The following is a 14,989-nucleotide window of genomic DNA, read 5'->3' as shown; positions in this document are numbered from 1 at the left end:
AACTCATTGTATTCCCTGCATGATCCGGTTCATCTCTACAGAGCTCAGGGGTCTTCAAAACTTATTTTGAGGGAGGTAATTTCTCTCAGCAGAGCTGTGAGAATTATAGTTTGACTGAGATAAAAAACGTTTATTCTGTAATTTGTTTCCTGCTTTCAGAATTTGTTATCTTTGCTAATGGGATTAAACCTTTGCTAAAGTTGTGTTGTTTACAAGGATTGAGGCTATAACTGTTTCAATTTATTAATTTTCAACTGTCATAGATCTTCTGTGCTTCTTAAAGGCACAGTACATTTTAATATTATTCTAATTGAATTGTATTTCCAAGTTGCAAGTTTATTTGCTAGTGTGTTAAACATGTCTGATTCAGAGGATGATACCTGTGTCATTTGTTGCAATGCCAAAGTGGAGCCCAATAGAAATTTATGTACTAACTGTATTGATGCTACTTTAAATAAAAGTCAATCTGTACAAATTGAACAAATTTCACCAAACAACGAGGGGAGAGTTATGCCGACTAACTCGCCTCACGTGTCAGTACCTACATCTCCCGCTCAGAGGGAGGTGCGTGATATTGTAGCGCCAAGTACATCTGGGCGGCCATTACAAATCACATTACAGGATATGGCTACTGTTATGACTGAGGTTTTGGCTAAATTACCAGAACTAAGAGGTAAGCGTGATCACTCTGGGGTGAGAACAGAGTGCGCTGATAATATTAGGGCCATGTCAGACACTGCGTCACAGGTGGCAGAACATGAGGACGGAGAACTTCATTCTGTGGGTGACGGTTCTGATCCAAACAGACTGGATTCAGATATTTCAAATTTTAAATTTAAACTGGAAAACCTCCGTGTATTACTAGGGGAGGTGTTAGCGGCTCTGAATGATTGTAACACAGTTGCAATACCAGAGAAAATGTGTAGGTTGGATAAATATTTTGCGGTACCGACGAGTACTGAGGTTTTTCCTATACCTAAGAGACTTACTGAAATTGTTACTAAGGAGTGGGATAGACCCGGTGTGCCGTTCTCACCCCCTCCGATATTTAGAAAAATGTTTCCAATAGACGCCACCACAAGGGACTTATGGCAAACGGTCCCTAAGGTGGAGGGAGCAGTTTCTACCTTAGCTAAGCGTACCACTATCCCGGTGGAGGATAGCTGTGCTTTTTCAGATCCAATGGATAAAAAGTTAGAGGGTTACCTTAAGAAAATGTTTGTTCAACAAGGTTTTATATTGCAACCCCTTGCATGCATTGCGCCGATCACGGCTGCAGCGGCATTCTGGATTGAGTCTCTGGAAGAGAACATTGGTTCAGCTACTCTGGACGACATTACGGACAGGCTTAGAGTCCTTAAACTAGCTAATTCATTCATTTCGGAGGCCGTAGTACATCTTACTAAACTTACGGCGAAGAATTCAGGATTCGCCATTCAGGCACGCAGGGCGCTGTGGCTAAAATCCTGGTCAGCTGATGTTACTTCTAAGTCTAAATTGCTTAATATACCTTTCAAAGGGCAGACCTTATTCGGGCCCGGGTTGAAAGAGATTATCGCTGACATTACAGGAGGTAAAGGCCATGCCCTGCCTCAGGACAAAGCCAAAGCCAAGACTAGACAGTCTAATTTTCGTTCCTTTCGTAATTTCAAAGCAGGAGCAGCATCAACTTCCTCTGCACCAAAACAGGAAGGAGCTGTTGCTCGCTACAGACAAGGCTGGAAACCTAACCAGTCCTGGAACAAGGGCAAGCAGACTAGGAAACCTGCTGCTGCCCCTAAAACAGCATGAATTGAGGGCCCCCGATCCGGGATCGGATCTAGTGGGGGGCAGACTTTCTCTCTTCGCCCAGGCTTGGGCAAGAGATGTTCAGGATCCCTGGGCGCTAGAGATAATATCTCAGGGATACCTTCTGGACTTCAAATACTCTCCTCCAAGAGAGAGATTTCATCTGTCAAGATTGTCAACAATCCAGACAAAGAAAGAGGCGTTTCTACGCTGCGTACAAGAGCTCTTGTTAATGGGAGTAATCCATCCAGTTCCACGATCGGAACAGGGACAGGGGTTTTACTCAAATCTGTTTGTGGTTCCCAAAAAAGAGGGAACTTTCAGACCAATCCTGGACTTAAAGATCCTAAACAAATTCCTAAGAGTTCCATCGTTCAAGATGGAGACTATTCGGACAATTTTACCTATGATCCAAGAGGGTCAATACATGACCACTGTAGATTTAAAAGATGCTTACCTTCACATACCGATTCACAAAGATCATTATCGGTACCTAAGGTTTGCCTTCCTAGACAGGCATTACCAGTTTGTGGCTCTTCCATTCGGATTGGCTACAGCTCCAAGAATCTTCACAAAGGTTCTGGGTGCTCTTCTGGCGGTACTAAGACCGCGGGGAATCTCGGTAGCTCCATACCTAGACGACATTCTGATACAAGCTTCAAGCTTTCAAACTGCCAAGTCTCATACAGAGTTAGTGCTGGCATTTCTAAGGTCACATGGATGGAAGGTGAACGAAAAGAAAAGTTCACTCGTTCCACTCACAAGAGTTCCCTTCCTGGGGACTCTTATAGATTCTGTAGAAATGAAGATTTACCTGACAGAGGACAGGCTAACAAGACTTCAAAGTGCTTGCCGCACCCTTCATTCCATTCAACACCCGTCAGTGGCTCAATGCATGGAGGTAATCGGCTTAATGGTAGCGGCAATGGACATAGTACCCTTTGCACGCTTACACCTCAGACCACTGCAACTGTGCATGCTAAGTCAGTGGAATGGGGATTACTCAGACTTATCCCCTTCTCTGAATCTGGATCAAGAGACCAGAAATTCTCTTCTATGGTGGCTTTCTCGGCCACATCTGTCCAGGGGGATGCCATTCAGCAGACCAGACTGGACAATTGTAACAACAGACGCCAGCCTTCTAGGTTGGGGTGCCGTCTGGAATTCTCTGAAGGCTCAGGGACAATGGAGTCAGGAGGAGAGTCTCCTGCCAATAAACATTCTGGAATTGAGAGCAGTTCTCAATGCCCTCCTGGCTTGGCCCCAGTTGACAACTCGGGGGTTCATCAGGTTTCAGTCGGACAACATCACGACTGTAGCTTACATCAACCATCAGGGAGGGACAAGAAGCTCCCTAGCTATGATGGAAGTATCAAAGATAATTTGCTGGGCAGAGTCTCACTCTTGCCACCTGTCAGCAATCCACATCCCGGGAGTGGAGAACTGGGAGGCGGATTTCTTAAGTCGTCAGACTTTTCATCCGGGGGAGTGGGAACTTCATCCGGAGGTCTTTGCCCAAATACTTCGACGTTGGGGCAAACCAGAGATAGATCTCATGGCGTCTCGACAGAACGCCAAGCTTCCTCGTTACGGGTCCAGATCCAGGGATCCAGGAGCAGTCCTGATAGATGCTCTGACAGCACCTTGGGACTTCAGGATGGCTTACGTGTTTCCACCCTTCCCGTTGCTTCCTCGATTGATTGCCAGAATCAAACAAGAGAGAGCATCAGTGATTCTAATAGCACCTGCGTGGCAACGCAGGACTTGGTATGCAGACCTGGTGGACATGTCATCCTGTCCACCTTGGTCTCTACCTCTGAAACAGGACCTTCTGATACAGGGTCCCTTCAAACATCAAAATCTAACTTCTCTGAAGCTGACTGCTTGGAAATTGAACGCTTGATTTTATCAAGACGTGGATTTTCTGAGTCAGTTATTGATACCTTAATACAGGCTAGGAAACCTGTTACCAGAAAGATTTACCATAAGATATGGCGTAAATACCTATATTGGTGTGAATCCAAAGGTTACTCTTGGAGTAAGGTTAGGATTCCTAGGATATTGTCTTTTCTACAAGAAGGTTTAGAAAAGGGTTTATCTGCTAGTTCATTAAAGGGACAGATCTCAGCTCTGTCCATTCTGTTACACAAACGTCTGTCAGAAGTTCCTGACGTCCAGGCTTTTTGTCAGGCTTTGGCCAGAATTAAGCCTGTGTTTAAAACTGTTGCTCCACCATGGAGTTTAAACCTTGTTCTTAATGTTTTACAGGGCGTTCCGTTTGAACCCCTTCATTCCATTGATATAAAGTTGTTATCTTGGAAAGTTCTATTTTTAATGGCTATTTCCTCGGCTCGAAGAGTCTCTGAATTATCAGCCTTACATTGTGATTCTCCTTATTTGATTTTTCATTCGGATAAGGTAGTCCTGCGTACTAAACCTGGGTTCTTACCTAAGGTAGTTACTAACAGGAATATCAATCAAGAGATTGTTGTTCCTTCTTTATGCCCAAATCCTTCTTCAAAGAAGGAACGTCTACTGCACAACCTGGATGTAGTCCGTGCTCTAAAATTTTACTTACAGGCAACTAAGGAATTTCGACAAACGTCTTCTCTGTTTGTCATTTACTCTGGGCAGAGGAGAGGTCAAAAAGCTTCCGCTACCTCTCTTTCTTTTTGGCTTCGTAGCATAATTCGTTTAGCTTATGAGACTGCTGGACAGCAGCCTCCTGAAAGAATTACAGCTCATTCTACTAGAGCTGTGGCTTCCACTTGGGCCTTCAAGAATGAGGCCTCTGTTGAACAGATTTGCAAGGCTGCAACTTGGTCTTCGCTTCATACTTTTTCCAAATTTTACAAATTTGACACTTTTGCTTCATCGGAGGCTATTTTTGGGAGAAAGGTTCTTCAGGCAGTGGTTCCTTCTGTATAAAGAGCCTGCCTATCCCTCCCGTCATCCGTGTACTTTTGCTTTGGTATTGGTATCCCAGAAGTAATGATGACCCGTGGACTGATCACACTTAACAAAAGAAAACATAATTTATGCTTACCTGATAAATTCCTTTCTTCTGTAGTGTGATCAGTCCACGGCCCGCCCTGTTTTTAAGGCAGGTAAATATTTTTTAATTTATACTCCAGTCACCACTTCACCCTTGGCTTTTCCTTTCTCGTTGGTCCTTGGTCGAATGACTGGGAGTGACGTAGAGGGGAGGAGCTATATGCAGCTCTGCTGGGTGAATCCTCTTGCACTTCCTGTTGGGGAGGAGTAATATCCCAGAAGTAATGATGACCCGTGGACTGATCACACTACAGAAGAAAGGAATTTATCAGGTAAGCATAAATTATGTTTTTTTTAAAAGATAGATAATCCCTTTATTACCCATTCCCTAGTTTTGCTTAACCAACACAGTTATTAATATACTTTTTACCTCTGTGATTACCTTGTATCCAAGCCTCTGCAAACTGCCCCCTTATCTCAGTTCTTTTGACGGACTTGCATTTTAGCCAATCAGTGCTGACACCTAGGTAACCTAGGTGTTATCTATATGACACACATGAACGAACATCCTCTAGTGGTGAAAAAGTGTCAAAATGCATTCAGATAAGTGACGGCCTTCAAGGGCTTAGAAATTAGCATATGTACCTCCTAGGTTTAGCTTTCAACTAAGAATACCAAGAAAACAAAGCAAAATTGAAGATAAAAGTAAATTGGAAAGTTGTTTAAAATGACATGCCCTATCTGAATCATGAAAGTTTATTTTGGACTAGACTGTCCCTTTAGCCCAATACACATTAACCTGTTGGCTTTATCCATAATGGATACCAGAGAATAGTGACTGTCGTTACATTGCTTGGTAGAGGGTGAGAGCTAACCACTAGCCAGGATATTTCTGTATTCTGCTGAATGCCCTGTAGATAGCAGACGTTATCACAACAGGATCATACAGCTCACAAAAACATAAATACAGCCCGCTCTATATAAACTGCAGAGTGGCCTCTATAAACCGGCACATTTGTCATTTTCTTTTAATGTGTGATCTGTTATTTAAAGTCACATCAAACATGTGACTTGTCTATTAGGAATTTGTCTGTTAAAATTAATCATCACAGTGGTGTTTGGTTCCACCAGTTCTAATTAAAAGAAGTTGAAGGCATCTTAAGGGTTTTAATTAGATCACTTCCTTTTCTCTATTTCTGGGCTGTTTTAAAAGAGCCTGACAGTAACTGCTGGAACCTCAGTGACAGCTAGGCACGGTGTCACTGGATTCATCTTTATACTTGTTCAGTAGCAGAATTCTGTCTTCTCTAGGTTGACTTGTGTGACTCTCCCAGATCCAAGAAGGCTAAGTGGGGGAGGGCCGCAGGCCACTTCATCCCATTGGAGTTCCCAAACCTGCTGGCAAAAGCTGAAAGTTTCCATTTCTCATGAATAAACTGTTCCATCTGCAGCAATTTCAAACGTTTGTTGTTTATGAAACTATTGTCTGTGTATCCAGGTCATGGAATAAAGGATATGTCTAGATAAAAAAAGGAGTTAATACAACCATTAACTTGCTATACTGTGTATATGGCACAGCTTATACTGGTCGTCATTTTTGTAAAACTTCAGTTATATTTTTTTAGCTTTCCCCTTTTGGTTCTGTTTCTTGTAAAGTGGAAGTGATTGTGGAATGATTCTTTATTATTATTTATTTATTTAGCGCCACAAAAATTCTGTAGAGCTGGATTCTTTATTAAAGTGACATTGTAATCTCTAGTCACTATGGGTGTGTAAGCCACTTGCCCATACTTACCCTGGGAGACACTCTGTTCCTGAAATTCAAATTCTGCAACTTCTTGCATAAAAAGCTCATTTATAAAGCAGATTTGTACATTTTTAATGAGTTTTTTTAGTGTAACACCATCTAAATTTATTATTATTTTCCCAACGTACAGCACAGCAGTTAAAGCTATTAGGTGCCCGTGACAACCAGGGTCACTGCCTATTAACCCTTAATAGTTAATCACAGAAGCAGTCCACAGCACCTTGTATGAACGTATTCCTTTATTGGAGACAGTATAAAAACAAACAGTGACATTTCAGGGTCTCCCCCTTAATCATACATCATTTGTATGTATGATTAAGGGGAAGACCCTGAAACGTCACTGTTTGTTTTTATACTGTCTCCAGTAAATAAATAAGTTTATACAAGGTGCTGTGGACCGATTCTGTGATAAAATTATTATTATTGGTATTTATACTGGGATAGGACATTTTTTTCCAATGTGGGGCTATAATTGTTTTTGTTTTTTATCCACAGAGGTGGTAAATATATTTAAGGAATTCTACTAATCAAAGCAAAAAATATTTTATGTATAGACAAGCTTGAATATTTTAGCAAGATTATTGCTACTTATACACAAGAAACATATACATTAGGTCTTCCCAGAGAAGACAGGAATGAAACAGTTTTATGGAACAACTGTGTGTGTTGTGTTGCAAATAGGGACATCTACAGAAGCAATGTGGTATAGGGGTGTAAAGAGCCAGATACATGTATAAAATCAAGCCTCTAATATCAATGCATAGACAGTATTCAGACACGATTGAGCAGTTTATCATATATCACATCCATAGTGTCTCCTTGTATCAGATGTATTTCATGCAATAACTAATAAGGCGATATGCAGAACTTTTGGTGTAAGCTTTGTCTTTTTGTGCTGCTAACTAAATAATAAATATCTTGTAAATTATTAACAGCAATCTCATCATCCTTTCTTGTTCTCACCGTATCACATGGTACATTTATGTTATGTCCAAGATGAAAAGCTGCAAGTCTTGTTATAAGTTACTGTAAAGTTTTCTATAAACCAGGGCTGACAAATTTGTTTCAGACTTAGCCAGACAATTGAGGAGCCTTGTACGCATGTGAGGAACCTTGTACACATGTGAGGAACCTTGTACACATACTGAGGAACCTTGTACACATACTGAGGAACCTTGTACACATACTGAAGAACCTTGTACACATACTGAGGAACCTTGTACACATGTTAGGGACCTTGTACACTACTGTGGAACCTTGTACACTACTGTGGAACCTTGTACACTACTGTGGAACCTTGTACACATACTGTGGAACCTTATACACATACTGTGGAACCTTGTATACATACTGTGGAATCTTGTACACATACTGAGGAACCTTGTACACATACTGAGGAACCTTGTACACATACTAAGGGACCTTGTACACTACTGTGGAACCTTGTACACTACTGTGGAACCTTGTACACATACTGTGGAACCTTGTACACATACTGTGGAACCTTGTACACATACTGAGGAACCTTGTACACATACTGAGGAACCTTGTACACATACTGAGGAAACTTGTACACATACTGAGGAAACTTGTACACATACTGAGGAACCACCTTGTACACATGTTAGGGACCTTTACACTACTGTGGAACCTTGTACACATACTGTGGAACCTTGTACACATACTGTGGAACCTTGTACACATACTGTGGAACCTTGTACACATACTGTGGAACCTTGTACACATACTGTGGAACCTTGTACACATGTTAGGGACCTTGTACACTACTGGGGAACCTTGTACACTACTGTGGAACCTTGTACACATACTGTGGAACCTTGTACACATACTGTGGAACCTTGTACACATACTGAGGAACCTTGTACACATACTGAGGAACCTTGTACACATACTGAGGAACCACCTTGTACACATACTGAGGAACCACCTTGTACACATGTTAGGGACCTTTACACTACTGAGGAACCTTGTACACTACTGAGGAACCTTGTACACTACTGAGGAACCTTGTACACATACTGAGGAATTGTACACATACTGAGGAACCTTGTACACATACTGAGGAACCTTGTACACATATTGAGGAATCTTGTACACATACTGAGGAACCTTGTACACATATTGAGGAACCTTGTACACATATTGAGGAACCTTGTACACATACTGGAGAACAATGAACACATACTGAGGCATCTTGTACACATACTGTGGAACCTTGTACACATACTGTGGAACCTTGTACACATACTGAGGAACCACCTTGTACACATGTTAGGGACCTTTACACTACTGAGGAACCTTGTACACTACTGAGGAACCTTGTACACATACTGAGGAACCTTGTACACATACTGAGGAACCTTGTACACATACTGAGGAACCTTGTACACATACTGAGGAACCTTGTACACATACTGAGGAACCTTGTACACATACTGGAGAACATTGAACACATACTGAGACATCTTGTACACATACTGAGGAACCTTGTACACATACTGAGGAACCTTGTACACATACTGAGGAACCTTGTACACATACTGAGGAAGCTTGTACACTACTGTGGAACCTTGTACACTACTGTGGAACCTTGTACACTACTGTGGAAACTTGTACACTACTGTGGAACCTTGTACACATACTGAGGAACATTGTACACATACTGAGGAACCTTGTACACATACTGAGGAACATTGTACACATACTGAGGAACATTGTACACATACTGAGGAACCTTGTACACATACTGAGGAACCTTGTACACATACTGAGGAACCTTGTACACATACTGAGGAACCTTGTACGCATACTGAAGAACCAGTATGTAAACAGATTTATGCAGAATAATTCAAACAAAAAATAGGAGCGTATGGTAAAATGCTATGAGCCACAGCTCCCTTGTTCCTGAGATTTGTAAAACCCTGTAAAAAAACATTTAGATTGAAGAAAGTTTTTTGCAAGTAATAAACTTCTTTCTTTTCTTTAGGCACGACAGCAAGCACAGATACGTCACCAAATGTCAGATGACAGCAAAGGTGACTATTCCTCTGTGTTACAGAAGTTTAACCGGGAGCAGCATGAACATTACTTCAGCCACATCCCCAATATATTTCAGGTGAAGTGTTACTAAGCCTCCGTCTTACATGAAATGTAATGCTCTTGGTGTCCTGCACCTGCTAGAGTGGATAGGATGAACTGGGTTGTTGTCAAATACGAGATGCAATTGTATCATTTGATTTGTTTTGTTCAGTAGAATTCCTGGTCTATGAACATTTCAGAAATTATTTAATTTGTTTTTGCTGTGTAGAAACTGCAAGATATGGAAGAAAGGCGGATAGGACGGATGGGTGAGTCACTGAAAACGTACGCGGACATAGACCGACAGGTGGTTCCTATTATTGGCAAATGTCTTGATGGGATAACAAAATCAGCAGAATCTATTGATGAGAAACAAGTAAGTAATATTATAAGCAGTGACTGAAAGTTGTAATATGCAGAAATATTTGATTCATTATTGCCTTGTTTCACAGGCACAAAGATACAAACATACACACACACACACATATAAATGTACACTATATGACCAAAAGTAGATGGACACCACCCTACTACTTACTGAGTTCAAGTGTTTCAACCACACTTATTGCTAACAGGTGCATAAAATCCAGCACATAATCTCCATAGACAAACGCTGGCACTACAATGGGTTGTACAGAAGTACTTAGTTACTTTAAACGTGGCACTGACTTAGGATGCCATCTTTCCCACAAGTCAGTTTTTTTTACATTTCTGCTCTACTAGATCCGCATTGGTGAACTGTACGTGCTATTATTGTGAGCTGGAAGAGTCTAGGAGCAACAACTGCCCAACATGAAGTGGTAGCCAATCAACCTCACAGAGCAGGGCTGTTGAGTGCTGATGTATGTATAGCGTAAAAATTGCCTATTATCTTTTGCATCACTCACTACAGAGTTCCAAATTGGCTCTGGAAGTAACACCAGCACAATAACTATGCATTGGGAGCTTCATGAAGTGAATTTCCATGAATTTCCATGGCCAATCATGCATTCCTTGCCTAGGCTGCTCCAGTTATGGCAGCCTGGTCAAGGGCGACAATTTTTTCAATCCATATACTGGTAGAAAATATGGTATTAATGGATACTTTACCTGGAATGCTACCTTTGTGGTGTACTTAATCAAATGCCCATGTGTCAAAATGTATATTGGCAAAACGACCCAAAGGGTACGTGACAGAATTGTGCAGCACAAATATAGCATTAGGAGGAAAAACTCTGAGGCACCAGTAGCATACCATTTTTTTGGAGGCTGGCCACTCCATTGCACAACTGAGGTTCCAGATTATAGATTGGGCACTTCCTCCCAGAAGGGGACAGAATAGGGAATCCCTATTAGAAAAGAGGGAGATGCATTGGATTCACAAACTTGATACATTAACCCCTAAGGGGATGAATAGAGATTATGATATAAATCAATTTTTGTAAAATAATTGTATTTTCTGTTTTCTAATATTCTCTATTTTAATTGTGTGGTTTAATTATGTTTATGTTTTGTGTTGGGGGATGAGGTCCCTTTAACTTACTTTCTTGACTCATGATGTCATGATGAGATGGGAGGAGTTTGACACCTGTGCTAAAGTATTTAAGGTGATGCACTTCATTGTACCACAGACATGACTAAGGGTTAACAACCCAAAACGTAGTCCACATAGTTTCTATAATGGAAAATTCAAGAACAAGGGGTCATGAGCTCAAGCTAAAGGGTAGTAGATTCAGGAGTAATTTGAGGAAGCTTCTTTACAGAAAGAGTGATTGATTTATGGAATAAACTTCCTCAAGATGTAGTAGCAACAAACACTGTGGGGGACTTTAAAAATTCCTGGGACAAGCATAAGGTTATCCTACAAACGAAATAAGTTTATACTGTTAGGTAATATCGGGCAGACTTGCTAGGCCTATGGCTCTTATCTGCCGTCAATATCTATGTTTCTATGTTTCTGATATTTTATACCTGCTCCTGGTTAAAAGGAATAAAAGAATCTTGCTGATGAACTTGATGGTGCTGCCTTTTCTTTGAACTCTGATATTTCATAAGGTATGCAGTAACCTTTTTGGCGTGCACACTTGTTCTGCTTTGGTGCTGGATCTCCCTTGGAATTACGTGTTTATTTATACTCAGCATATAAAACAAGGATCCAGGCTGCAGACATCCCCTCGTATTAAACATCAGGCAGCTTATCAGACTTTGGCGTCTTCCTCTAGATACCTATGTAGCTGCCAGGTTCTCAGACTTCCTTCCTGCGCTGAGATTTGCTATCTCTGTGGCCTTGTGCGCCTTTCCTTTAGCCGTTTTATCTGTTGTCCTGCAGTGGGAAGTCCTGGCCCAGTCCGGGGAAGTGCTACTCATCTATTAATCTTTTTTTGTAATAGCAACTTAGTTTTCCTGTTGTGATAATGCACAGTCTGCCGGTGTCAGCATTTTACTCTGCAAATTTCCTTCACTGTTCTTTAGAAGAAAAAAAAGTTTAGTTTTTCCTTTTATTTATTTATTTTCCTTTATGTCATGTTTAATAGTAAACTTAAGCAGCCTCCCTGACTCATTATTCAACCTCAAGCGACCTCCTTCTGTACAAATAAAACACATGGATTATGTAACTGATGTATTGTAAGCTGGGGTAGTATAACTACAGGATACAGTATACATGCTGTATATTTGCCTTTTATTTTTAGTTCATTAACCTTGTGCGCACTCAAAGTGCCAATCTTAGGTCCCACCCACTGGTGTGTACATGCTGCACATGTGTTTGAGTGACAGGGAAGCTCATGGGTGGTGCTTCTGTTTCTTTTTCAATATCTATTTAAATATTTTATAAAACTTTAAAATGTATTTTTGTTAACAAATTTGCTAACAAATTTGCTTTGTTCCTTTGGTATCCTTTGTTGAAGGAGCATCAGTCCACCACTAGGATTTAGCTGAGCACATCTGGTTAACCAATGACTAAATGCATATATGTGCAGCCACCAATCAACAGCTAGCTCCCAGTAGTGCATTCATGTGCCTAAGCTTACTTTTCAACATAGAAAGCCAAGAGAACAAAGCAAATCATATAAATTATATAATTGCCTGTCCAGTTGTGTTCAGCTAGCTCCCAGTAGTGCATTGCAGGCCTTGAGCTGGCTTTAACTATGTGCATAATTCCCTTTAAGGAGTTAAACACATAGTTATACACAAGTAATAGTACAATAATAACATGGTATAACACATTAGAGCGTTTCCTTTTTGCATTTTTATGTCCCCATAAATTAAAATATTAAGGTGTTTAATAGTTATGTTATTTTTAAATGATTTTTATGCCTTGGTATCTGGTTACCCACCAAGGCAGACACCGTCACACACAATGTGCACATCCCCCCTCCTTAATAATGATCACAGTTTTCATCAGCAGCGTGCAATGGCTACATTTCCTACATTTTACTATGAATGCTAAAGAATTTATGAACTAAACATATTTCTTTCATGTAATTAGCAAGAGTACATGAGCTAGTGACGTATGGGATATACATTCCTACCAGGAGGGGCAAAGTTTCCCAAACCTCAAAATGCCTATAAATACACCCCTCACCACACCCACAAATTAGTTTTACAAACTTTGCCTCACGTGGAGGTGATGAAGTAAGTTTGTGCTAGATTCTACGTTGATATGCGCTCCGCAGCAGGTTGGAGCCCGGTTTTCCTCTCAGCGTGCAGTGAATGTCAGAGGGATGTGAAGAGAGTATTGCCTATTTGAATTCAATGATCTCCTTCTACGGGGTCTATTTCATAGGTTCTCTGTTATCGGTCGTAGAGATTCATCTCTTACCTCCCTTTTCAGATCGACGATATACTCTTATATATACCATTACCTCTACTGATTCTCGTTTCAGTACTGGTTTGGCTTTCTACTACATGTAGATGAGTGTCCTGGGGTAAGTAAGTCTTATTTTTGTGACACTCTAAGCTATGGTTGGGCACTTTTATATAAAGTTCTAAATATTTGTGTTTAAACATTTATTTGCCTTGATTCAGGATGTTCAATATTCCTTATTTCAGACAGTCAGTTTCATTATTTGGGATAATGCATTTGAATAATAAATTTTTTTCTTACCTTAAAATTTGACTTTTTTCTCTGTGGGCTGTAAGGCTCGCGGGGGCTGAAAATGCTTCATTTTATTGCGTCATTTTTGGCGCTGACTTTTTTGGCGCAAAAAAAATTTCTTTGTTATTTCCGGCGTCATACGTGTCACCGGATGTGGCGTCATTTTTGGCGCCAAAAGCATTTAGGCGCCAAATAATGTGGGTGTCTTTTTTTGGCGCTAAAAAATATGGGCGTCATTATTGTCTCCACATTATTTAAGTCTCATTGTTTATTGCTTCTGGTTGCTAGAAGCTTGTTCACTGGCATTTTTTCCCATTCCTGAAACTTTCATTTAAGGAATTTGATCAATTTTGCTTTATATGTTGTTTTTTCTATTACATATTGCAAGATGTCCCAGATTGACCCTGAGTCAGAAGATACTTCTGGAAAATCGCTGCCTGATGCTGGATCTACCAAAGTTAAGTGTATTTGCTGTAAACTTGTGGTATCTGTTCCTCCAGCTGTTGTTTGTAATGAATGTCATGACAAACTTGTTAATGCAGATAATATTTCCTTTAGTAATGTTTCATTACCTGTTGTTGTTCCATCAATATATAATACTCAGAGTGTTCCTGTTAACATAAGAGATTTTGTTTCTAAATCCATTAAGAAGGCTATGTCTGTTATTCCTCCTTCTAGTAAACGTAAAAGGTCTTTTAAAACTTCTCATTTTTCAGATGAATTTTTAAATGAACATCATCATTCTGATTCTGATAATGATTCCTCTGGTTCAGAGGATTCTGTTTCAGAGGTTGATGCCGATAAATCTTCATATTTGTTCAAAATGGAATTTATTTGTTCTTTACTTAAAGAAGTCTTAATTGCATTAGAAATAGAGGATTCTGGTCCTTTTGATACTAAATCTAAACGTTTAAATAAGGTTTTTAAATCTCCTGTAGTTATTTCAGAAGTTTTTCCTGTCCCTGATGCTATTTCTGAAGTAATCTCCAGGGAATGGAATAATTTGGGCAATTCATTTACTCCTTCTAAACGTTTTAAGCAATTATATCCTGTGCCATCTGACAGATTAGAGTTTTGGGACAAAATCCCTAAGGTTGATGGGGCTATCTCTACTCTTGCTAAACGTACTACTATTCCTACGGCAGATAGTACTTCCTTTAAGGATCCTTTAGATAGGAAAATTGAATCCTTTCTAAGAAAAGCTTACTTATGTTCAGGTAATCTTC

General features: G+C 40.3%; 1 protein-coding gene across 11 annotated transcripts in view; it reads left to right on the top strand.

Moving 5' to 3' along the window:
- Positions 1-14,989, top strand: part of FNBP1 (formin binding protein 1) — a 420,876-nt gene that overhangs the window by 332,730 nt on the left and 73,157 nt on the right. For all 11 annotated transcript variants that reach the window (XM_053696170.1, XM_053696177.1, XM_053696173.1 and 8 more), the window contains exons 7-8: positions 9,597-9,725; positions 9,918-10,064. In XM_053696170.1, coding sequence (XP_053552145.1) covers positions 9,597-9,725; positions 9,918-10,064 — 276 coding nt within the window. The remainder of the gene's footprint in view (positions 1-9,596; positions 9,726-9,917; positions 10,065-14,989) is intronic.

This window comes from Bombina bombina, chromosome 12, assembly GCF_027579735.1.
Source record: "Bombina bombina isolate aBomBom1 chromosome 12, aBomBom1.pri, whole genome shotgun sequence".
Lineage (NCBI taxonomy): Eukaryota > Metazoa > Chordata > Amphibia > Anura > Bombinatoridae > Bombina > Bombina bombina.
This window is presented reverse-complemented; position numbering and strand designations above follow the sequence as displayed.